Source organism: Phoxinus phoxinus, assembly GCF_949152265.1.
Source record: "Phoxinus phoxinus genome assembly, chromosome: 11".
In the NCBI taxonomy this organism is placed as follows: Eukaryota; Metazoa; Chordata; class Actinopteri; order Cypriniformes; family Leuciscidae; genus Phoxinus; species Phoxinus phoxinus.
The window spans coordinates 10,918,901-10,945,112 of record NC_136886.1 but is presented as its reverse complement, the minus strand read 5'-3'; the positions used below and the strand labels follow the sequence as shown (position 1 = coordinate 10,945,112).

General features: G+C 37.9%; 1 protein-coding gene across 4 annotated transcripts in view; it reads right to left on the bottom strand.

Annotated features, from left to right (window-relative positions):
• Positions 1 to 146: 146 nt before the first annotated feature.
• Positions 147 to 26,212, bottom strand: part of larp4ab (La ribonucleoprotein 4Ab) — a 30,536-nt gene continuing 4,470 nt past the window's right edge. The window contains exons 1-17 of one of the 4 annotated variants that reach the window (XM_079627732.1): positions 24,778 to 25,036; positions 22,917 to 23,058; positions 20,955 to 21,068; positions 20,773 to 20,863; positions 16,885 to 17,021; positions 16,697 to 16,800; positions 16,164 to 16,274; positions 15,723 to 15,776; positions 13,392 to 13,592; positions 11,967 to 12,070; positions 6,121 to 6,162; positions 4,709 to 4,900; positions 4,316 to 4,364; positions 4,056 to 4,232; positions 3,818 to 3,942; positions 3,414 to 3,609; positions 148 to 3,303 (exon numbers count right to left, since the gene is read on the bottom strand). In XM_079627732.1, coding sequence (XP_079483858.1) covers positions 2,926 to 3,303; positions 3,414 to 3,609; positions 3,818 to 3,942; positions 4,056 to 4,232; positions 4,316 to 4,364; positions 4,709 to 4,900; positions 6,121 to 6,162; positions 11,967 to 12,070; positions 13,392 to 13,592; positions 15,723 to 15,776; positions 16,164 to 16,274; positions 16,697 to 16,800; positions 16,885 to 17,021; positions 20,773 to 20,863; positions 20,955 to 21,068; positions 22,917 to 23,058; positions 24,778 to 24,795 — 2,235 coding nt within the window. In that variant the 5' untranslated portion in view covers positions 24,796 to 25,036 and the 3' untranslated portion in view covers positions 148 to 2,925. Of the gene's footprint in view, positions 3,304 to 3,413; positions 3,610 to 3,817; positions 3,943 to 4,055; positions 4,233 to 4,315; positions 4,365 to 4,708; positions 4,901 to 6,120; positions 6,163 to 11,966; positions 12,071 to 13,391; positions 13,593 to 15,722; positions 15,777 to 16,163; positions 16,275 to 16,696; positions 16,801 to 16,884; positions 17,022 to 20,772; positions 20,864 to 20,954; positions 21,069 to 22,916; positions 23,059 to 24,777; positions 25,078 to 26,212 lie in introns of those variants that run through there. The other 3 variants (XM_079627733.1, XM_079627730.1, XM_079627731.1) reach the window with 3 other exon arrangements.

Genomic DNA, 26,212 nt, shown 5'->3' with positions numbered 1-26,212 from the left:
TAAATTACTCTAAAAACACTTGTTCTAGGGGGTCTACTTAACGTGTGATGTGGTGGTAATACTTTATTAAAATTAAGAAGTTAAATTACATTTAAAAAATCCCTATAGAATTACTAGGTTGTACTCAAAAATAGTCAAACACAGATTAAAATCATTTTATCATTTATTTTTTTCTTCCATTTCTTTAAGCATTTTCATTGAACATCTACAATATCATCCAAAACACTTCACTCAGCAGTTGCTATGCCTATCCCCCTATAAAATTAAAAAGAAAGGATGAATACTTTTTTTTCGGCTAAAGACTTGCTACTTGTAACCGTGCCATTTCATGGTGTCTAAAAAGCTTACAGCCTACACAGGATATAAGATTAGAAACAAAACAATAATTTCATTTCACCAACCAGTTATGAATCAAATCCATTAATTCAGTTAAAATAATAAAAAAATAAAACCAGTTCCACTGATTTTTCTAATTTTAGTGGCACAGTCTCTACGTAATTTGCGCCCAAGGATAATATTTCCAAACAGAAAATAAAAATCTAAATAAATCATTTTAAACTAACAACACGCATATGTTTGGGCAAGAAAGCCACAATGAAAGTTGAACTGAGAAACAGAATTTTAAACAAAATAAATTAAAACAAAACTGATGCATATCATTTCCCTCCGACGTTTCTTCTAAAAACTGTCAAATTAAAAAGTAGGGGAATGAGAAATTATTCATTAGGACACCTTAATAACGTTCCACACGCACACACATTTTTCAAAAACTAAAACATACATAGTTCAACTCACTAATCAACAATCATGATTATAAGCACTCGCTCAAACAGTGGCCCTGCCCATGGCAGAATAAGAGAGGGAGGAGCTACTGCATTTAAACAGCACTTCCTGAGATTGTCTCTCTGCTGATTTGACTTTGGTCTGGATCTGTGCACAACCCATCCATGAATGAGAATGAGATAAAGAGGGGAGGACATCGAATTGAGGAGAGAATCATGCATAACAGTGTCATTGATTAAACTTTTTTTAAACGTTCGAATACACATTATTAACTGAAACTTAAGACCCCTAAACAGTTTAATGTGATTACTGAATTCAAAAGGCTACAAAAAAAATCCTGCAATACGTATCAGACAAACATTTGCAGTCATACACATCACCAATTTCCTCGGAGGTCCTGAGTTCCCTCTCTTTTACCAAGGCTGACATGAGACTGGATAACACGGTAAATGATGAGCTCTGTAGCAGGTATATTTTATGTAATCACACCTGAAATGTACAGGCATAAACGCAAGCGTCAAATACAGATTATTATTAAACAAACAAATAGAAGGAAAACACACAACATAGACTGACACTATATCACAGACTAGGACATGAACAGCAACTCCGAAGCAGCACACTAACTCAAAGCATATAAAATCCAACCTGATTATTGTCACCAGCATCTACAGCAGACGAAAAAAACAAAGGCGGACAGTATAGAAACACGATCAAGACTTTCACTCCTAAGGAAGAGGAAGACAAACAGTGGCTTTGCTCATTTAAACAATATATATTCATTCATTCAGCATAAAAGCAGCTTGATCTTCCCGTTACTGACAGGCCCAGCATTCAAAAACACCGTACATCACAGATGACACCGTACGACATTATACAGCACGACACACCAACTCAAAAATCACCTTAATTTGTATTATACTTGTCTGAATCTTTTTTTTTCTTTCTATGGATGCCTAGTACTATTTCATCCATTCGTCAGTCTTGATCAGTCTAAATGTTTCCTTCAAACCTACAAATTTCCCTCTTTTTTTTGTCTGAACAGCATATACTTGTCTTCCAGTTTTAGACCGGGGTGGAAATCAAGCACACCATGATACAATTTTACGTAATTCAAAGTGCTTTGAGCTTTCTGAATCAGGCCAAACCATTAATGCCTGCTTGAAAGTTCTGTTTTAAACTGCATGGCGGAGCTTGCGCACTACATGCCAGATATCAACAGGGTTCCCACACATTCGACCAAAACATTCCCTTGACTTTTCCAGACATTTATAATGACTACATTAAGATATTTTTTAATTATCTTAAAGAGAGATTGACTCATCCTATTGGAGTCATTTTTAGCTGTATAAATAACTGATATTTATTACATTAGTCATTTTATTCATTTCTATAAAAACAAATTCCCAAGCCTGGAAATCCCACTTTTGAAATTCCCCATTTTTCAAGGACGGTGAGCAGTGGGGACCTTTTATCGATATCTGTAATGTTTAATCTTGCGCATGTTTCCAATAAATTAAAGAACAAACCATTATGAATCACAAATAATTCTGTGTCGATGACAGAATTATTTGGGAGAGCATCACATCTGAATCAAATTTCCCCCCAGCCCCTTTTCAGGACTGATGCAAACAGGAAGTAGTGCACAAACACACAAAGGTGAAATATGGACCGGTGGGGGCGGTATTATGCTGTCTTTGTGTGATCTGTTGCATTCAAACAACATGTGCTTGATTTCTCACCAACAGAACTCTTTTATAGATAATAATAAAATAAAATGTACAACATTGTACACTAGTGCCAGGACCTTAAACACTCAAGTAAAATCAAAACTCATTCACAAGCTAATTAATCGCTGTAAATCAGACAACAGGAAGCATGGCCTCCATTTCTCAGTTCAAGTGTAAGAGGTTTTTTCATCTTTCTTAAATTCCTAGTTTTCTTCTGTATTTTTAAGAATCAACTTCCCAGATTTCAAGTCATTCGGGAGGCAGAGGATTCTTCGACACCACAGTGCGATAGTCCAGTTTTCATATGTAGATTTTATATAGATATATATAGATTTATATACTCTTGCTTTATGTATAAGATGTGTATCCAAGTATACACGCGAGTGTGCATGTGTCGTGGGCATAAGTGGCATTACTTTGGCGATCTGGGTGGGATGTTTTGTTCTTTTCCACTGCGTCTGTTGTACCCCGACTGTGGCGAGGAGCGCCGACCCTGTGGAGGTCGTCTCTGTTGCTCTCTGAGCTTAAAGCCTGACCCTCTGGGACCGTTACCACGTTGGTAGCCAGTCTGCTCTCTGGATGTCCGAGTCTCGCTTCCTTTCTCCATTTTCTCACCGGGGCTGCAGCGGGATGAAGCTGGGCCTTCCGCTTTGTTGACTCGAAGTTCACGTAGTGGCTGGTTTGTGGTGGGAGAAGGGGTGGGACTGGGGCTGGGCGGGGCTACTGGTGCAGGGGGAGGGTCTTTGGGTGGCCTCTGACAAACCTCTGCATAGCTCAGCTTCCGAGGCTCCTGAGGAGAGTCAATAAAACCTTAAAGGTTAACCGAAATCTCATTCTTTTTACTTTCATGTATGAATAAGCTCCAGGAGCATTTATAATTTAGTAAATGAAGGAGTTTACCTGTAAAGATGCGATTGATGGCAGAGGTGGAGTAGATGTTTCAGTGCTTGAAGTTGATTGGCTGCGCAAAGGTTTTGGGGCGGAAATGGGCTGGACGTGGTGGTGTGTGGTCACTGATGCGGTCACTGATGCAGGCTCTGGAGGCGTGTCAGAGGTCTGAACCTCTTTCTCTGGCTTCTTCACTTGATGTGACGCACTGTACAGAGAAATGTGGAGTTCCAATATTTTCAACCTGCTTCTATTTGAACAACCTTAATAATAGTAATATTTGTTTACAAATAATTTGTTATAATTATTTAATATTTGTATTTTTAACATTTAAAACCTTGATTAATAAATGCTATAAAAGTAATGTTCATTAGTAGTTTATGATGCCTAATGCGTGTATATATACATGCGTGTACCTAGTGGTAGGTGTGTCCTGTTTTGTGGCGGGAAGCTTTGGCGCTGGAGGGGAGAGTCCGGTCAACTGGGCTTCCACTTGACATGTTCTGGGGTCTTGACTGACATCTTGCTTATTTGTTTCAGGCTAAAACACACAGAAAAATTTCAACTTTACTTGAGTGATATTGAAGATTCTCTGTGAACAAGCAGAACAATTGTAATTGAGAATACACCAGTACAGGAAGTAGTTCTTACTACCTTGTCCCTGCTGATGCCCTTAACTACATCTGCCATGCGATTCTCCAACACAGACTCCGTTTGTAAGGTCACACCTGGCAGACAACTCGGCACACCTCCTGGTAAAGGCGGGAAGTTAGTGGTTGCGAGGTCAAACTTTGGAGGCGGAGTTTTCACCTCTGATTCAGGATTCTGCCTCTGTGTAAAATGAAATTGAATGAAATGAGAGACAACAAAAATGTTACGATTTTGGAGAACCATGCAATAAACTTAGGACTTACCATCCTTTCATCTTCTCTTCTCCTCCTCATGCCACGATAACTTCCTCTCCTGGACACATTACATAAGTCGTTAAATACACTTATCAAACCGGTCACCATTCAGAGAACGCACTTAACAGATGACCCTCAGATCTCATAATCTTAACGCTCATTGGGACAAGAGTGACAGAAACTTTAAGGAGAGAGACCGAGAGAGATAAAGGAAGAAATGAAAGGACAAGAGAAGTGATCAGAGAGAAAATAAAGAACTCCAAAAGTATTCCCATCACTCCCTGCTTCCCTCTATGCGCTTAGTTGATCATCACTGGGTCAAAACAACCAAAGTTAACAGTTAACTTAAATTATACAGGTAAAAGAAAAATGCTGCTACATGTCTTATCTGTGTGTACTGACCTAGCCCGGCTGCTGATGCAGAGTTCGGAGAGGTGGTTCTCTCTGGGGGAAACTGGCGGTTCAGAGAGCAGGGTGAGGGTGGACGCAATGGTGTCTGAAGTGGTGGTGCATGGGGGCTGGGGACTACCAGCACCGGACGAAGTCTCCGTCAGCTGACTCGCATCAGCACGAGGCTGTGGCTTTACATGATTCCTGCACAGAGCACAGAAAAATCAGCTGTTTCACAGAAGTGATAGTATGTAACTAACCATTGCTCAAACCATTGCTTAAGCCAGATCAAAGCTGAATAAACATCTGTAGAACAGATAGTTTGTCCAGCTGGGCTTTAAGGGTGGTCTCTCTCACTGTGTAGAACAAGCATCACAAATGGAGATGTTATGCATGAGAGATGTAGTGACAAAAATAAAAATGTTTTGCAGAGAAATTCCTGAAGTGACATCTTCATTTCTTTTGTAGCTTTTTTGTTGCGGTAGTCAGGGTTACCAGTGCTACACAATGTTCGGACGCAAACTGATTACATTACATGGCCGACACAGCACTTTTTCTTTTTTTTTTGCTTTTCTTTTTTTATAAAAAACATTTTCAGTTGGACAACGAACAATACTCCATACAGAGTCGCAGTGAATAGAGTAAGAAGAGATGACCGACAAGACGATGGCAGAGGATTTGGTGCGCCACAGATCCTGAGCGTCACTGACATATCTTATCTTGTAAAATATTGTTCAATATCGCCGCTCCCTATACACAGAATAAACGCAAATTCAAGCGAGTGTGCTTTCAAAAGCGGTTACAGTACCATGCATATAGATAGCAGCTCCCTGATGCCCTAAATCTTAGGCCTCATACATATATATATATATATATATATATATATATATATATAAACCTAACCATACCACTAAACTTGTCCCTAACCTTACACGCATCCCAACTCAATAGTGGCAAAAGTGTTTTGCCATGAACACAATAAGTGCATAGCACCCAACAATTACCTTTTTTGATGCAAGTACATAAAATAATATATAGTAAACAAATAGTGTTGCTACTTCCTTTTAGCCAAAATTACATTTAGGCCATCTCATTTGCCATTAAATTGGATAAAGCATATTGGCACTATAGGCCACTGGCTCACCTGTCCTCATCATTCAACACCTAAGCAGATTTTATTTATAATGCATGTACTTCAAGACACAATCAGGAAATTCTCATACACGCAGAGCAACAGATGATGCATGCAAGGACAGGGTTACATTACAGATCTGATGGCAATGCACTGTCATTCACTGTGAAAGCCAACATGCAACATACAGCTTTTAGCCGAGTCATGATGGTCTTTCACTATGGAGCTCTTACTCATGGTTAAATAGCACTAAGATGAACGTGCATAATATTATGATTTAAGATGAATTTACCTGAAGGCATTGATTACATTCTTTCTGGAATAAAGTGGAAGTCTAGTAAAAGTAAAAGTAACAAAGACAGTCTGACTCCAGTGGCTCAAACACAGAGCTCTGCCTCACTTTCTGCACATGACAAGGAAATCAATTTAGTTAAATTTCAACAATAGTTCACACTTGAACAAAAACTTCAGCCAATTTAATTGGAAATGGAGGGATAGACACGTGCTGATATACAGTAATAAGTATCATAATATCACATAATGAACATGTACGGTATTATTGTGGGCACTTTGAATATTTCCTAAATTATTCATGGTATTTTAGATTTTTAGAATACATTAAGAATACTTTTCCCATCAATTGGTTAAAATGTACAACACTGTGTGCTGCGTCAAAGAGGCATGTGCACTCTGATGTAAACAAGTCCAACACGCATGAGCAGCAAGGCGGAACGAGTGAAGGAGACGCACTGAATGACAATGCGCATTCAGTCTGACAGCAAATGGTGCTTATGGAAGAGCAGAAATGCAACCGTTACATTGGTAACCCTCGTAAACAAAGTATTGAATTGTTTTAACAGCCTATAAAGTATTTGGCAGTGTGATAGCCATTCAGATTTTTGTATTCGCAATGGTGTCATTTCAAACTTTTACATTTTAATCTGGACTACAACATGCCCTAGATATTGATTGAAAATATTCTCTCTATTATTTTTCGGTAACACTTCACAATAAGGCTTCATTAGTAAATTCAATGGTTAAACTCACTAAGATTAATAAATGCTTTAGAAGTATTTTTCATCAATGTTAGTTTCAGCATATAATACATTATTAAAATAAAAACCTGAGCTAACGAACTAACAATGATCAGGGTTTTTTTTTTTTTTTAACCAACACCATTAAAGAATAATAACTTCGGCAACAAATTTATCTATGGACCATTGTTAACATTATAGTTTTATTTAAATGAGGAGTTATTTTTGTTGTAAGAAAAATAAGTTATACATTTTTTTATAGAACGACAAATAGGGTTGGGTATCGTTTGGTTTTAAAACTATACCGGTGTCAAATCGATACTTTTAAAAAAGAGCCACAAAATGACGGAGGATGACATTAAAGAATGTCTTGAGAGAGAAAAAAATAGCGCCATTTGTCGTATCATCCCACGGGTATTTGGGGTATTTCCCACGAACAGTGCAGCGCTGGTCAATGCTTTAAATCAATGCCATTGATCTCTGAAGTGAAGCATTAGTTTCAGCGTTGCCCATGCGGCACATTGCTGCTCAGTCGAGCCTTGTAAAGTAGGGCTGCCGCGTTGAAGGAATTTTCCGTGGCTCAATAGCGCGATATGCGGTATTATCGCCATTTATTTATTTGGATTTATTTATTGCTATATAAATAAGTGTTACGATAAGGTCAGCATGCACAAAAATGAGGACATTTTCAGTAACTGAAACTAAACAGCACCTCTGCGCATTGAAAAGATGTCACTCAGCGCGTTACATTGTAAGTTACATTGTTACGGCAACAATGTCTTTGAATCATTAAACCGCTCATTCAACAAACATCATTAAAAGATAGATGTAATTAGTGTTGTCACGGTACCAAAATTTCAGTATTCGGTACCGATACCTGTGAAAATCCACGGTTCTCTGTACCAATTTCGGTACCAAAGCTAATTTAGATTAAATTTGCATATATTAAAGTGTATATCCATTTGTTAGATAACATTAGATAAAATGACCTGACAATAGTTATATACACTGAAGTAATTATTCTCCTTGGGGTAATTTAAAAATGTAGCCCACTAATTCATTTTTAAAATCAAAAGTTTCATCTGTTCATGAACAATCAAGTGTTTGTATTAAATAACATTCACAAACATACATTAATGTTGTAAAAATATATTGTTCACTCAATATGTTGATAAGGCATTAAGTAATGTTAATGAATGGTATCTTATTGTAGTGTTACCAACTAAACAGCAGATAAAACGTGTTTTATTTGACTGTCCTTTTATTTAATCCAAAACTGCGTTCATATTTAAAAGGCCTTTTAAACTAGATACAACCGCACACGATACCACTTTAGGGGCCGTTCACATATCGCGTTTTATGCGCGTGCAAATTCTTTACTTCAAATGTAGGCGGGCAGCTTATAATAGAAGCATCTCAACAGGTCCTGTGACAAAAACCAGCGGCCTTTCCGTAACAACATGGACATGGAAAGCTCGGCCGAACAGCTGATCATAGCTGTACAGGGCGGCTTTTTATTTCTCATCTCAATTAATATATCTAGTAGGGGTGTGCATTGGCACTGCCCTCACAATTCGATTACGATTCACCAGGTAACGATTTGATTCAATTCTACGATGCATCTCAATTTTACTGCACACAACAAGGCAAATTTTTCATCAGTCATGAGGCAATACAAACAGTCAGATATTGAACAACAGATTTTATTGGCTGCTATGTGTGTGTGTATTATCACTCTCCTGTATCTTTGACATGCATGACGTGCTTGATTTTAGTGTGGCAGGTTTTACACCGCGTAAGTCTTGTCTAGTTTCCCATTACCTTTGTAGAATCTGAAATGTGCCCAAATGTTCCGCTTTCCAAGCTCTGGGTGCGTTTTTAATTACCCGTCTATCGCGGTCATCTCCCTCCGCCTCAGCCATCTTGATTGTTTTTGTTGTTGTTATGCCCCCGGAAGTGATTGAAACTTCACAACTTTATTGTCTAACTCAAGGCCAGAAAATAAACAGTGACAATCGATTATGGCACTTTGCCGCATCGATGGTGAATCGTGCATGCCCTGCATTGCATTGCCGAATCGATTATTGTTGACACCACTAATATCTAGTAGTAAAGCTAATGCAAGGGCTAGAAATCAATTAATTATTAGATGATACTTCCTCGTCATCATGGAGAGCGCAGTTTGCACCGCTTTCTTCTTTCCACAAGCGCGTGCTTTCCCGTTGCGTCTGCCGTTGCTATGCAACCATGAACAGAGGTGCGCCTGGAAAACGAATTTGCAAGCGCAAAAAACGCACTGTGAACGGCTCTTTCCTCCTTTCTTGTCAACAAGTGGATTCAGAGCCACCGCATTAGCAGCGCCGCCGGTCGCCATGTCTCAGTGTGTTTATGAAGAGGATGCAACTGTGCACCTTTCGGACAGCGCATCAAGAACCGGATTAACCCGATACTTCTGTACAACCTGTACTTAAGAAAAGCTGGTACTAGGGGTGTAACGATACCTTCATTTCACGATTCGATATATATCACGATACTGAACTCACGATACGATATTATTGCGATACTCCCAAGACATATGATAAAAGGTTAACAAAAAATGTACTGTTGATTAAAATGCTAACTTTGATATTACATTGTGGGTTTAAATGAACAGGTTTGGACTTGGTGCTTGTAATTCAAGGACAATGGTGACACCAGAATAAAAATATTCATGATTCTGAAGCTGACCATTGCATTATTATACATTATAATCAACATTATATAGTAGTTTAATGTAGTACTGACACTAAAACTCTGAAAACATGATTTTTTTCTTATACAGTCATTTCTATTTTGGGTGAACTATCCACGATACATATTGTCACTATCCACGATACGTATTGTTGCATTTTTGTATTGCGATATATTGTGGCACGATATATTGTTACACCCCTAGCTGGTACCGTAACCATTTAATTTTTTTAGTACCGAAATGATACCGAAGTACTGGGTCTTTTGACAACACTAGATGTAATGAAACAAGATGTTAATTATTTTTAACTTTAAGCTCCACTTTTCAAGGATCAGCTGACCAGCAATGCGTCGCTTGGGTAACGCTGAAAATGATGCTTTACTTAGAGACCAATGGCATTGATTCAATGCGTGACTCACAAGATTTTTCCCCCCCGTGGCTTTCTCACGCTGTGGAATGCTGACTAGCGCTGTCGCCGAAGCCATTTATGGTAAATACCCTTAAACGTTAAAAGGGTGATACGACAAACATTCTGCTTTTCTTTGGACACGGCAACCTATTTAAGAATACGTATGACTTGACCTCATAGACAGACCGTCTATTTTTTTTTGGTCAGATTTTTATTTTGAGGATGTTAATCTTGAAAATACTGTATTTTTTTACTGTCTTCTGGGTAAAATTCATCTTAAAGCCAGAAAAATTCACTGTAGTTCCTAATTTTAGAATGTTCTCCTTTTAGAAAAGTCCCTTTTTACTTCAAGAAAATGTCAAAATCTTTGAGCACAAAGGCTTCGAAAACGTATATCATCCTTGAGTCTGTTGTAAAGCTTGATTCATAATAAAATATTATATTGTGTTGATGTGTAATTCTTATAACCACTTGTGATGTCCATATGACCCCCTTATTTCTTACTGTTAATATCTCCTAGACAGCAACGGCCCAGATCCGGACCATATGTGGTGCGTGTGGAATCCACATGTACCAGATGTGGGCCGACACTATGTTGCTGTATGGGATGCATCTTCATTTGCAATAAATAAATAAAAAATCCTATAAACTAAACAAGTAATTAGCATGTGCATGACTTAACCATTTTCACAGAGTCACACATTGCTGTGTGTTGCCCAGAGATGCAATTGAACTATGTTTGTTGGCAAAATAGAGCAAAAACAGACAATATGGAGTCTTAATAATAAGTCACTTAATATTAAGTTTGTTTATTAAACTGTGATATTTATTAACTTAAATTATATAAATATAGACTAAATTACGCAGTGAAATTGTGCACTCTAAATGCGCATCCGCACAAGTCTAATCTACAAGACTACATCACGTAGTGTATGCATGCACTCTCTGGGTGTGTGCGAGACATACTCGATAATGTCAGATTGCACATTGTTAAAACGCGTGTTATTACGATATTAATATCGCACCCCTCTACTTCCAACAGATATCAGTTACTTTTTTATTCATTTTACAAAAAAATTGCTCTGCTTCCAACCACTAGAATATGGAAATAACTTAAACTGTACCTTAGGATTACACTGCAAAAAAGGATATTCTTCCTCAGAGCAAATGTCCAAAGATTCTTAAATCAAGATGCATTTACTGGAGAAACAAAATATGAAGTCTTGTTTATCCAGCTGAGAGTTGTAGTTTGCTATCATAATGCTCAGGCATCAGTAGGATGTTTTATCCTGCCGTTCAGTCTGCATTTCACTGATTAATTAATTTGTACTTCAGCGCTGTGATGGAGGACTCACGTGGCTCAGAAACAATCTCTGAATATGAGAGAAGTTTAAAAGAAAAGCTAATACACGAATGAATAATGTTTTGAAAACGAGAGTAACTATTCTCTCTTCCATCTCTGATGTAATCGGCAGAATTTTCTCTGCATTAGCATTGTTTTGGACTGACTGCATGAATGCATTCGCTTACTGGATCCTTGGACTAAAAACCTTCAGTTTAAAGGCTTTAAATGATCAGATTGCAAACACACAAGCTAAAACATCTCGTCAAAAAACCTGCTTATTTCCATTTTTCAAACTATTATTTCCAACACAATGTATTGATTGAATAACCAACTTCAGGTTGAATCTTAAGTTTTTGCAATGCATACAACATTTAATGCCATGACTTCATGAATTTAAGACTTTCTGCTTTGATTTAAGGCATTTTCAAAGCCTTAATTTGTGGAAGGGTGAATTAAGACCAGTAGAAACCCTGAACAATTAAGTTTTTATTAAAAACCAACCCCTAGGATATAAATTTCCCATGGTAGAAGAAACAACCGATTATGTTTTTGGCAGAGAGGGAAAGGGATAGGCTAAAAAAGAGATTTTTAAAACATCAAGTAGATTTCAGGATCTTACCGGTTGCGGGAGTAGTTGCGTGTAAGGCTGATTGGAGACGAGCCAGTTTTGTAGTTTCCTGCTGTGCCAAAGCCATTAACAAATGTGCTGTTGGGAAATGGAGCCTGCAAGATGAAACAACAGCTGAGATTAACCCACACATCCTCAACCTCATACAAATTATCTTCAATTCACATTTTTGTGACGCATGCTCAAAATGCCTCTTAACATTAATGTGAAACTCCAAATGAACCAAACAACTGTTGGCATGGAAACCATTTAGAAAGCAGTCAACTGCCCTGACTGACTTCATACTGCGCTTCACTCCAGTAACTCCCCTGGAGCTCGGCCTGCAATCACAAACCTGATTACAAACCCAGAGACCTACTGAGACTCCATCAGCTCATACCTTCAGCCTTCATGACTGTAATACAAATGTAACTAAAAAGGCTATCAAAAAGAGTAACTCATTGGATGAGTCGCATTCAAATGTTGAAAAATGACTGCGTTGCTAAAATGCTTAGACATTGAAAAGTCATTTAGTTGTCATTCCACAAGTGACCCTCAGATCTCATAATCTTTACGCTCACTGGGACAGGAGTGACCTTTAAGGGAAGAGAGAGAGAGAGCGAGATAGAGAGATAAAGAGAGAGATAGATAGAGAGATAAAGAGAGAGAGATAGAGAAAGATCTCCCCAAAATTTCTGATCACTCCCTGCTTCCCTCTATGCGCTTAGTTTATCATCACTGGGTCAAAACCAAATCTGCTCTGATCATCTTTCATATACAGCTACATTTGTGTTTCTGAACATATAGCACCATGGCAACAATCAATTATTTGTGAACCTGCAGTCTTTAATGACAAATGTTTTTTTTTTAGACCATCTAAAATATTTTTATAACAAAAATTTTAAAAGTATCATATTTTACCATACACGTTTGTAAAACAAAATACAGCTTTAACAAAGATAAAAATATATAACATTTCTACAGTGAACAAAGTGTTATTTTACATTTAGGCTTAATTATGAATTTCTTTACCTGAATACTACAGTTAGACTGTAAATTTGTTATTTAGTATTCATCTCTGCTTGTAATTTGTGTATTTGTTCTTATTTTTATTACTGACTGTTCACTTGTTTGTTAAATTGTGTGTGAACTATCAGTTAGGCTAGTAGATTTTGATGTAGTATCAAAGAACTTCAAATGAGCTTTAAGAAATGAAAAGCAAAGTTACACCACCGCCCCTCCACACATATGTATATATACTTCTTTTTTTTTTGCTGATCCGATCCGTGGCTCAAAAACCATAAATGATCCGAACCGTGAATTTTGTTATCCGTTCCACCACTAGTCGTCTTATGTGGAAATTGTCACTTGAATGTCTTAATTCAGCAGTAAAACACTTATTACAATATTTCAAGAAAATATATTTCAAGTTCTCACCAGCGGCGTTTCAAAATAAGGGGTGGGTGAAGGGGTCCACGTCTGTGGCAGAAGGCTGTAGAGAGGGTACTGCTGCGGAGGCTGGTACACCTGCTGCAGGTAAACTGGAGACGAGTACTGTGATGGAGTGGAGTACACTCCAGAGTCAACGGCCCCATAACCGTTCTTAGCAAAGAAAGTGTTAATGGCCTTGATACGAGCCTACCATGACAAAAACACACAAAGACAGACCTGCATTAAAACTAGGGCTCGTTGTTCAAAAGTAATCTAATCGCTTTCAGCTATCGAATTGGATCAACTCTTGAAAATGGATTGTTCAATAGATAAAGGATTCTGAAATTGGAAATCTCAGTATCGATATGGATCAAATCATCAGTTTGTGTTGTTCAAAACTTTTCAGTAAGTTTGGGATACCTTCGATATATATACAAAAAATAAGAATAAAATCGGATTATCCTGATCCCAGCAAATATACAACATTTGTATCATAATATACACTTAATTTAACTGTTAAAGTAATAAATTAGACATTAGGTTACCTATTATTAAAGGGGTCATCAGATGCAAAATGCACTTTTATATGGTGCTTGCATATAAATGTGTCTTTGCAGTGTGTGGACAACCACCATACAATAAAAAAAAAAAATCCATTCACTTTTTTTTCCCAATCCTCATAAAGCCTTTTAGGTTTTCTGAGCAATATGATGTCATATTGCTCATGCTCCGCCCACAACCACTGACGGACTGTCCAGTATTAGCATATTTACGCCCTCAGCCATTTGTATACTGTGCACCAAGGCAGGTTGTCGTGGCAAAACTTTACTTGTCTTGTGTCAACACCCCCCATGGAAGAGAGGGCTGGGGTGAGCAGTTGCTCATTATCATTTAAAGAGACATGCACTGATACTTAATTTCTCAGCCGATGACAATTATTCATAATGACAGCTGTTGATGCAGATGCTGATAGTTTGATTTTCTAAAAGGGAAAACAACTAATCTCTCCCAAATAATGCTGCAAACTATACAGGGAACCCTCTCATCTGATACATTACTATAATATTAGAGGATAAAATTAAAAACAAGTTATTATATTCAACTGTTTTTAAACAATCGACCAATAGCGAAAATAACCTGTTCTTACATAGCCACTGTTAAATGTACAACCCAATTTGAAGCACCGAATCATGGGACTTCTAGATCCAAATCTAGATCTAAATCTAGATCATTCAAATCAACTAGGCCCAGAACATCCAAGATCAACATCCATTATGTGTGATGCACTCAATTTTGAAACTAAATGGAGAACTTAAATGACAATCAGTAACCCCACATGTCAATCTGCCCTCAGATCTCATACCAGTCATGAGGGCAGAACTTAGTGCTGAGAGGGACAGACCAAAGAACCCACACAGACACTACAGTACATGCAATATCCAGAAATTACTTATAAATGTGAACCAGTGACTCAGTCAAACAAAAGGTGTCTGTATGACAAATGCATTAGATGCGTGTCCTATTTAAGGATGTGGGCTGCACAATATAGAATGCATTTCGTTGTATAAAATAATGCAAATAGACTGAACAGGACCAAAAAAAAAAGCTGCTGGTTACATAATCCCATACACCATTTACAGGGGTCTTTCCTATTGGTTACATAATGATAGTATAACTGATCACTAGGGCTGGGCGATATATCGCATGACATTGTTAGGCGCATCTCGTCAGTAAAGCCGGTTCCTTGATTAGTAGTAAATCGCAATCACCTGCTTTCAGATGTAGTGGCATTTACTACACAGAGCCGTAGTTAACTGACAAGCTGAGCCATATCGCATTAAAGGTGGGGTATGTAATTCTCTTTTTTTGGCCATTTTTTCAAAATCACTTAAAATCCTATTCCTAACCCACTTACAGCCACTGAGTTAGAAGCACTGAAATAAAAATTAAGCAATTTAATCATCTGTGGAACAGGCAGGACTCGAAACACTCCAGCCAATCATTTCCAAGTCCACCTAGAATCATTGGACAGTAAGTGCGTCAATCAAACGTTGTGCCATCCCCCCCCTCCCCCCATCCATGTCCATGTTCTTTGAATGGGTGAAAGGAAAGAAGGTAGGACCATTTGAGTTGTGTATTTTCAAAATCTGCCGGCCGTTTTGCAAATCACATACCCCACCTTTAATTATCACGGACGTATGATATGACAATGCAGCCATACTTCTAGAACAGAAATTGAGTGCACATTCACACATCCATTCACTAACACACAAGCATATGCTGGCATGAATCATCAGTCTGGTCAAACTATAAGACAGCAACACAATGTGCACTCACCATAATTGGTTTGCCCTGAAAGGTTTTGACTTCCTCACGCAAGTATCTGTAAGCCTGTGAAACAATGTGGCCAGATAAAGACAATTTGCATTAATTAAATCAGCAGACAAAATGCAAAAACACGTTAGACCTCACCCAGGTAACAGCAGAGCAAAAGTGCATATTGGTTTTCATATCAGCAAATTTAGGCTGTTAAAATAATTTTTCAGTTTTAAGCCAAGCAGCTAGTTAATCAGCAGCTAGCTAATAATATATGTATAATCATTTTGATGCACAACCATTCATGAAAAAAAAAAAACTTTTACTTGCAACCTATGATCTGAATTAAAATGAGTTTTAACTCAATATTTCAGATCTTGAAAAAAAAAAAGATTTTACCAATTATTTATACAGACATTTATTCTATGACTAGGCTGTTGTGAATGTTTTATTCAATAATACCTGTTGAGCATCAGTGTCAGACTGGAATGTGATGTACCAGTTGTTATTGTGCGCAAACTCCACGCTGATGACCTGCGGACACTTCTCACTTTTAAAAAGTGCCTCCACCTCCTGATAGAGAGACAAAAGCATTAGTCAGCTAATTAAAAATAAGTGAAAACTACTGAGAAACAGAAGGCCAGATATCCCTCAGATCTCATAATCTCACGGTCATTAGGGCAAAATCCACTCTACAGAGACAGAGACAGAGAGAGAGAGACAGAGAGAGAGAGACAGAGAGAGAGACAGAGAGAGAGAGAGAGAGAGAGAGAGAGAGAGAGAGAGAGAGAGAGAGAGAGAGAGAGAGAGAGAGAGAGAGAGAGAGAGAGAGAGAGAGAGAGAGAGATTTAAACAAGAGGACAATGAAATCTCAGCAGCAATGGTTCTGGATCCTTCCAAGCGCGATACTGATCATCATCGGGGTAACCACAGTAGTAATAACCAATTCTCTACCATATACAGCTTCAAGAGATGAACATACAGAGTGGTCTCACCTCGACAGGTGTGGTCTCAGGGACTTCTCTGAGGATGATGATGCATCTCTTGTGGTTTGGCCGTACCTTCTCGCCCTTCTCATCCACCTGCACCATGGGAGAGGCTGAGAAGGACAACACGGTTAAATGCAAGGAATGAACAAAAAACTCTAACTTTGGCCAGTGTGTTTTTTTGTTTTTGTTTTTACCTCGTAGCACCTCAAGTATCAGGTCCATATCAGTAGTCAGCAGTTTGACCCCCTCCATGCTCGCAATGGTCCAAATAGGGACAAACTGATCACTGTCCATCTGAGATATCAGGTAAAGGTCTTTGGAGAGATTCTCCCTGTAAAAAAAAAAAGTAATGAACAAATTTTGAACACTTGTAGTGATATTCATAGCACTCAAAACATAGTGTTTCACTTGGTAAAGCCTTTGAATACAGATTAAGCATATATAGTTGGAAAACATAATTTTAATAACTACAAGCTTCCATTGCATAATTTGCATATTCCATTGATAGAAACCCGTTACTTCAAATATTACTGTTGTCACACCACTGGACATGTATGCTTATGTTTACATGTGCAAATGAAAAAAAGACCAGATGTTTTTACGACAGAAGTGTAGAAGTATTTCTACAAACGTTGTTTCTTTTGACTGGTTGTATTTTTGAAAATACTGTGAATAATTTTATATTGTGAATTATTCTGATTTTTAGAATACTTTTCCTCATCAATCGGATAAATTGGACAACACCGTTGTATGCTGCGTCAAAGAGGCATGTGCACACTCGCATGAGCAGCATGGCAGAACAAGTGAAGACACTGAATGAAAATGCACATTCACACTCTGGCAGCAGAAATGCAGCGCGACTTTCTGTTTCTGAACAGTTCTTAAATGTTTCAAACAGCCATTCAGATTTTTTTATTCACTATGGTGTTGATCACAGCACCAAATACTTAATAGGCTATTTATTTTCAAACAAATATTTATTTTAACCTGGACTACAACATGCTCTAAATATTGGTTGAAAATGTTAAGATTCTTTATTGTTCGACAATTAGTTAAACTGATATGAACAAAATACTACTACATTTAATCTTAGTTAATGTTAATTTCAAAATTTACTAACATTACTACAATCAAAAGTTGTAACTATTTAATGGACCTGAGCGAACATGAACTAACAATGATCAGTCGTTTAACTAACATTAACAATGAGCAATAACTACATTTGTTACAGAAGTTATTATTCTTTGTTCATGTTGGTTAATTGCAATATTAATAACTAAAAGACTTTTTGTAAATTGTTACTTAATTCTTTTGCACTTTAATCTGTTTGAAAGATTTGTTTACTGCTTTATTGTATTTATTCTTTTTGTTATAAGAAAAATAAATAACACTTTTCTACTAATTTCAATATTGTGATAATACTGTATACTAGGGCTGGGCGATATGGCCAAAAAAAAATATCACGATATATATCAGTCGATATATATTTTTATATCAGTCGATATCGATAATTATCGATAAATGTCAAATCTTTATTTATTTCAAGTTTAAAGACAGACTCCTAAGTGAAAGCTGTAGACACCAGAGCGTTGTGTTTTTAAACTACTCTTTATTGTCAGAACATAGCCTATCATGACAAACACTTGCCAAACAGGTGAACATTTCACAAATCCGAGGTAGAACATTCAAATATTTGACATTTTTCCTTAACAAAATAAATATCTTTATTTCAGTAGTATTAGCTTGAGTTAGGATGCAGATTTACTTTATACAATTTATGTTCATTAACAAAAACAGTAAAATCTGTTAAAAAAATCTGTTATTTTTATTTGGTAAAATGTAATATTCTTTAGTTTTATTAAAATTAACCATTGGTCATCCAGCATCATGCATTTAGATAATGATAACCACAGATAAAATGTAACTTTATGGTCTCTATTGTAACTTTATGGTTTCTATGTGAGAAACGTCACATATTGTGACGTTTCTATGGTATTTATGAAAACCAGTAACTTAGCCTAAATACATTATTAAAAACTGTAATTATATTCCATTAGTCCTTTAATACATTGTCTACATTAATAATATTATACAATTCAATATATATATATCCCACATTTCATGGTGCAGTTAATATTACTAGGCTAACGTTACAGTAACGTTAAATCCGTGGTAAATGATGGGAATGTGTAGACGGAAAAGCTTCTGACTGTATCGTTGCGCACAGTGCTTCTACTGTTCGTCAGCGCGGTCAAATCTGCCTTTAAACTGGTTTAAATCACTGAGACATTTGTGTTCCTCGCTGAATTCAAGCGCTCTCACTGGATCTAGTGACCGAGACCGATCAGAGTAAACGCGTCTGCTCGAGTGAGCTCGCGCTGCCGTTTGGACTTTGAGCCGAGCGGATAAACGGTCCGTGTGGCGCGCGCGGTTCAAATTAGATTCGTTCCGCTTTTGGCGCAAAAACATTATCGAACATTTATCGAACTCTTGATATCGTTTTATCGAGAAAAATTATATTGCGATAATTGTCGTTATCGTTTTATCGCCCAGCCCTACTGTATACCGTAATAAAAGCAATTGTCAGAAAACAAATTAGATAGTCACGTCTAATATGTAAATGGTCAATGCGAGCCGACAGCACCTAAGACTGACTGACTGAAGTCTTTAAATATCCATTTATAAATCAGCCATTAAAAAAAATCCATATGGTGGACTATAAACAAAAACAGAAAATCTAGATACACTAGACCAGGGGTTTTCAAATTGGGTGAATGTGAGCCTCCCCTTACAGTAGGTAAGGACAGCCGAGCCCCCCCTTCCCCAAAACCCTGTCCGCCTGCCTTAACCCACACACGCCTCTGCAGTAAATGGCATCTTTTGTGTGTTCCAGGCAATGAGTTTCAATAACAACTGATAAAATGTATAAACTGATAAAACTTTTTTAATTGTATTTGAAGAAATTTTATTTCTACAACTTTTTTAAAAGTGCATTCATAAACGATTCTTTGCAACAGCAAATCATTTCCAACTTCATGCAGGCCTAATTGAGGCTACTTTTAAAATCACTGAACATCAGTAGTAACACCGACTATCGTAGCAAGCCTAGTCTCTATCATTTGCTAGCACCTCCTTGCAGACCACACACTGCGGCAGAGGTGCAGCCTCGGACCCCGACCAGATAAAACCTAACTTTAAATAGGCCTATACTCTCATGATCATATTTCCTACGTTTTTTGCTGGGTCCTGTGACTGTCTCCTCCCTTAATGCTGACTTCTGTTGACTTGGGACGAGGAAACGATGCATTTTAATTTTAAAGCTAATACACGACAATTTAGCTGCATACAGTTATTTTTTTCTTTGCGTGTCGCGCCTCCCCTGTGGCTCTTTGGCGCCCCCCCGGGGAGGCGCGCCTCACTCACCTATTGAAAACCGCTGCACTAGACAAACTCACTAATCTGCTGTTGGAAATAGCGACCCATGCAATAAACACTTATACAATTCTCAATCAGTCACACAAAGTTAGTTTTTGACATGCAAAAAATAAATGACTTCTGGTATCCAATAAGCATACTACATTGAAAAGGAATCAGGGTACTTAAAAGATGATCCTTTTAATATTTGGGTGATCATTTTAATATTTGGGTGATCTATTCTTTTCATATCAAATTAAATTATAAAGAGATTACCACTGTGCATACTTGACAACCAACAATTACAATACTGCTGAATAAAAGGGCTTCAATCAGATTGTTCATGAAATCACTTCCAAAGTGATTACACCTTTGATTCCAAAGGTGCATTACAACTAGGGCTGGGACGGTATGGATTTTTTCTTACCGCGGTTGAAAAGCAAAATATTCCCACGGTAAACCGCTTTAAATACCGTCCCAGCCCTAATTACAACATCGCATTTAATTACTGAATGAGAACTTTTTTTCAAACAAGAGTAGAATAAGCATTGCTTTATTGTTCAGGTGATTATGAATTTCCATTCATCCCTGAAGTATATAAAAAAAAAAAAAAAAAAAAAGTATAGGAGAGCAGGTATGTGCATGTCTGGGAATAGAGTGGGTGTTACCTTGAGAAGCAAAATTCTAGCTGCTTCTTTAACGACTCCTTCAGACTCTCTTCGGACAGTGGAGTCTGCTCCTCGACGGTCTCACCCTCCACTGAGCAACAAAACATACAGTCCACAATGACAATCAGCCATTAAGCATCACGGATGGAATTAAAGTGTGACAGTGGGTGTTTGTGGCAGACCTGGTTCATAGAGTGGGTAAGCCAGTTCTGCTGACTCAATGCCATTCAACATGCTGCTCTCCATAGGAGGGGCTGACTCAGTCTCACCATAGCCAACAACATACTCCTTGAAACCTTCAGAAGAGGAAAGACAGAAGTAGTAAATGAATTTGAAACCTTTCCATTCAGTTACTACGCAAGAACAGCAATAGGTCATGCAACCCTCAGATCTCATAATCTCACAGTCATCAGGGCAGACCCAATCCACTGCGAGAAAGAGCAAGAAATTTAGTTTGAGAATTAGAGAAAGAAATGAGAAAGAACAGAATGGAGGGAGTAAGAGGAGAGAAATTAGGTTGAAAGATCTCTACAGTGAGAATAGTTCTGGGTCCTTCCAAGCGCGATACTGATCATCACTGGGTTTTAGGAAACTTTAACATCATCATGTCTGACATTATCTTAGTTGCTATTGCATATGAATCCCCTGCAGAGTAATTTTATTCGTCTCAAAACAACACCTGCCAAGAATCTAGCCATGTCTAACCAGAAAAACCACAACAACATACTAGGGGTGCACGGTATATCGAATCAATATCGTTATCGCGATATCACGTTGCCCGATACTATATCGAAAGTCTCGCGATAATTTTGCGATATTTTGTTTATTATGCATCCGAAATGCAACTCTCGAAAAATACACGTTGCTTGGTGGCGTTGCATTTCCCCCGACTCATTACCTGGTTCTCCTCCTCCATAAACAACATGCAATCAAGGAGAGGGTTAACTTTTCATGCTACAGTTTTCCCAGTGGTCAGAAAGACAACACTGTTTCTCTCAATATGACTAGTCGCTACTCGCTCCAAAGCTAATCGCCGTCACTCTCTCACTTCTCCCTCGCTCTACCACACAGTCCCTACACACACACACCTGCCGGCTCGACGCACACACCAGCGCACAAGTATAAACATCAGGCCACCTGGCCGCTTCATGTGTTTTCTCAGATCGGATAGCTATCTGATTTATCAAAACGATTCCATGTACACCTGGTCAAATAAATGTGTTTTTGCAAAACGGATATAAATCCGATCTTCAATTCCGCGCTATATGCAGTTTTAATGGAGTCCACGTCACCGAAATCAACAGTTATGAGCTGCATTTTATTGATCGTCAGCTAAAATTTTGAAATCAAAGACCGCAATAAGAGAGAGCGGCAACAGCCCTGGTAAGATCATTACATTTCTTTACTTTTAATGAAGATGATTTTGTGTTAAGCGTCTGCGACTTACTTTCACTTTGATATGCGATAGTTTGCACGTTGGCTTGATGAATCGATGCTCAGCTTCGGTGATGCGTGCTGCAGTAGCGTCGTCATATCTGGCTATAACATGACATATAGCCTATAACACGCTCTCACACGTTTCATTTTTAGCATTTTTGTTTGGAGTAAAATTTATATGTGGTTTCAACAACCAGATGCACTTGTCCAGTTTCGTCTGGAATGCGGCCCAGACCTCCAGAAGTGGTTTGAGCGATCGGAATTTAAATATTGAAATTAATATCGATATCGCAATATCACATTTTGTCAATATCGTGCACCCCTACAACATACCCATAAAGCAGGACTTGCCAAACCCCTGGAGGTTTGAGAAGGAACTTCAGGGTGTTCATGAGTTGATGAAAAGTCAATTAAATGATAAAAAAGGTAAAATAAGTAATTTTCTAATAAACACGGATCAAAATAAAACTTACAAAAGATACAATATTTTCTTTACCTACATGTCATTAAGTAAAGAAACCAAGTAAACATGTTATATTTATATCAACTTAAGACGTGTAGAAATAAAAATCCTTTTGTTTCCCACATAAAACAAAGAATAGTGGTTGACAATTTTCCTTTCCAGGAAAACAATTGAAAAAGTTGGCATGAAGTCCATTTTTACACATGACTTGCAGCACTAAACAACTGCCAATCAATATACATACCCTCTGACTCCTCAGTAGAGACAGTTTCTCCTTGTGGCCAATGGCACGTCTCTGTGGCCGCCTCCGGAGCCTGGGTGGTTGGTGCAGACACTTCCTGCCACACTTTAGCATTGGGATTCAGACCGGCCCCCTTGGTGGTCACCTTGAAGACAAGGTTAGAAAAAATAAATCACATTTTCAGATCACAGTAGAATAAAACCAGAAAAAAAAATCTGTCAACACTTAACTGTAGATTCAGTAAACAGAATTTAGACTTAACTACAACATTACTGGTCATTTAACAAACCATTATCATAGTCTAAAAAAGTCCACAACCATTATCAAAGTTAATGTGGAGTAACTGTTGAATGAACTAGCAGCACCTGTAGTTAGACCACAAAAGAGCAGGAAACAATCCTGGAAAATGAATTAAATTAATTTCAAAGCAACATTTAAAGCATCTAGCACTTCTGCAAAAAAAAAAAAGCATTATAACTGGTAATTTTACAAGTACCCGACTGCATCTCTCAAATCCAAGCCTCTTAAGTGATAAAAAAAAAAAAAAACTTAGATACAAGATCAACTTCCAAAAAAATAGACATTTTCTAAGCACACAAAAAAAGTGGGCTACAAAGGTGAATTTGCATTATTTGGATAATGGAGACCATTCAGTGGTCTACTCTAGAGATTATGCTTTTTTTGACAGCTTAATGTAACTTTACAAACTATAAACAGTGTAAGTGATTTGATCTGACAACCCCTTTGAAGGCTTCAAAAAAGTAATTGCATACTTCATTATAACACTAACAGGGGTGAACTTTTTCAGCCCTGAAATCACAGCATTGCAAATTTGTAATTGCAAATTTCCAAACATTCATCCAAAATATGATTAAAATACCGATTTTTAATTTCACTTTTTATAGGGAGAAAAGAAAATGCAATGTCAGTGCTTGGGTGTTTTAAGGGTTAACAGATACGAAGCTATCAAAGTTTCACATGACACGCCGAGGAACAAATTACAACACTGCTTCAAACTTTGCTGTAAAGTCTCAATTTTGAACTATATCGAAAATAACTGCTCTCTCAAATGTAATTGTGTGTTATTTGATGAAGGACGTCTGAAGAGCACTGTGAAGGAAAAAACAAACACCACAGGACAGACAAGGGCCCCCAACTATTAACACACTCTACGTGTTTGAAAACCACAACTGTGCACAACTTCTCCCTCCAACTTCTCTATACTTTACACTACTGCGCCCGATCCGGGTTGAACAGCCACAAGATCTATTACTTACCCGACGCGACACTCCATACACACAGATAGGTTTTAAATAGTTGGCCTTTCACCCGTTTAATCTGATTAGCCACTCCGATAAACTAGAGCGAGAGTTCAGGGCAAATAGCTACAAACCTGCATCTGTAACGCAGCCTGGTTAACCTGACTAGTGCTTTATTGGATTTGAACGGGCTAAAGTTATTTTTGTACGAGAGGTTAAATTAAAAGCCGATGCGATTCATGGATACCTTCAGTTATTGATGTGGTCATTACTAGTTGTGAATTTCACCAATAAAAGTCACGCACCTTATGCTAATAGAAGAGGCTGGCTAAATAGCTAGCATTTGTTGCACGCACGTGGATCTTTCGCAACCGACGGTCAGTTCGCATCCACACAAACAAGGTAATACAATTACATAGTAGCTCAACTAACCTTGTTTATCGCTAACTAATCGATTTAAAACCAAAAACAAATAATAACTGTAGCAGCACTACAAAACCACAAAGAAAATGTCTTGTTGAACTCATGGCAGGCGCCATCGAGCTGAATCCATGCCGCAGCTGTGAAGAACCTTCGCGGTCGCCAAAATGACCTCTTTAACTCACCTCCACAAACAACAGCATGGTCTTCTCCCCCGACAACGTTATCCCTCGCTAGATACCTTGTAGGCGAATTAATCTAGCGTACAATAACGCAGCAACGTATTCCACTTATTTCCGTTTAAAGCAAAAGTGCAAGTTCACTGCCAAAGAGTTTCGCGGCCACTATCTGCATCAATCCCCTTAGCTCTGCGTAAGCATTGGCACGGCGCTTGACGAGTCTGATTGGCCGACCGTACGCTCGTCTTTCCTTCGCCTCCTTTGTGATCACATGCAGAAGCACATTTTGAAAATCTCCCGCCCACCATTGCGGGATTGGTGCATGCTGAAATGCGTCATGTGGAATCTCCCTGTGATTGGAGTGGGCTTTCGTCTGTCAAATGTATGTTCAAGCTACCGGAACTGTAACCTCTGCCATCAAGATCACTGCCGAGCACGTGGCGACAGCTGAGACAAACGCTGTACGGGCTTTACAAAAAATGTATGAATGAATGTAGTAAAATATGAGCATTGCAATTTACAAATAACTACATTTGGAAGCAATAAAGTGTATTTTAATTATAACATTTGTGTAATGCGTGTTACTATAATATAAGTGTCTAATATCGTCGCGAGGCATCGAAAAGTACTAGTCTAGGAACGCCTAATTCAGACAATGGATATTTGGTGGGTGGATCCATAGACTGTATATAAGAGGGTGGATCTCACTGCATTTACCCACTGTTCAAAGAAACTGCAGTAACTGAGACTTGGGAAAAAACTGTAAGAGCCCTATAAAAAGTCTTCCAGAACTGTAATAAAAATGTGTTTTGATGGCAAGTCAGACACAAAATTCAATCAAGTAGCCTATGCCATTTTGTTCAAAACATCATTGACCATGCAATACTTAGTTTATTAATTTATCATTTAGGAAAGTCTATAGTTTGCCTAAATTTATATTTCGACTGCTGAAACTGTAATTCTGGACATCTTTATTTATCTATACTAGCTGTCAGAAGCTAAAGTAAATTGAATGTTTATCGTGTATCCATACAGAAAAAAACTTGGTTCTTAACCAGTGGGCTGGGACCCACAAGGGTGCCTCAGCAGACTTCCAAGGGGGCTCAAAATTATTACAATTATTTAAAATAAGACAAAACTAGCATTAAAATAAGCTAAAACAACTAAAAATCAAGATATTTCTTATTTTATATAACTAGGCTGTTGAATGCTTGAATCTGATTGGTTGATAAACGTTCTAAGGTGTGCAGTGCACTATATATAGTGTATATATAGTTAAAGGTCCTTACAGCCTAACAGCAAAATAACCAAAACCCACAACGACACTGACCAAACACATAAATATAGTAAACAATAGGATAAAACAACAAATTATTTCCATGCTTTTCTCCCCTCAAAATTACGTTTTATTATGTACGGAAAACACATACTCTCTTTCTCC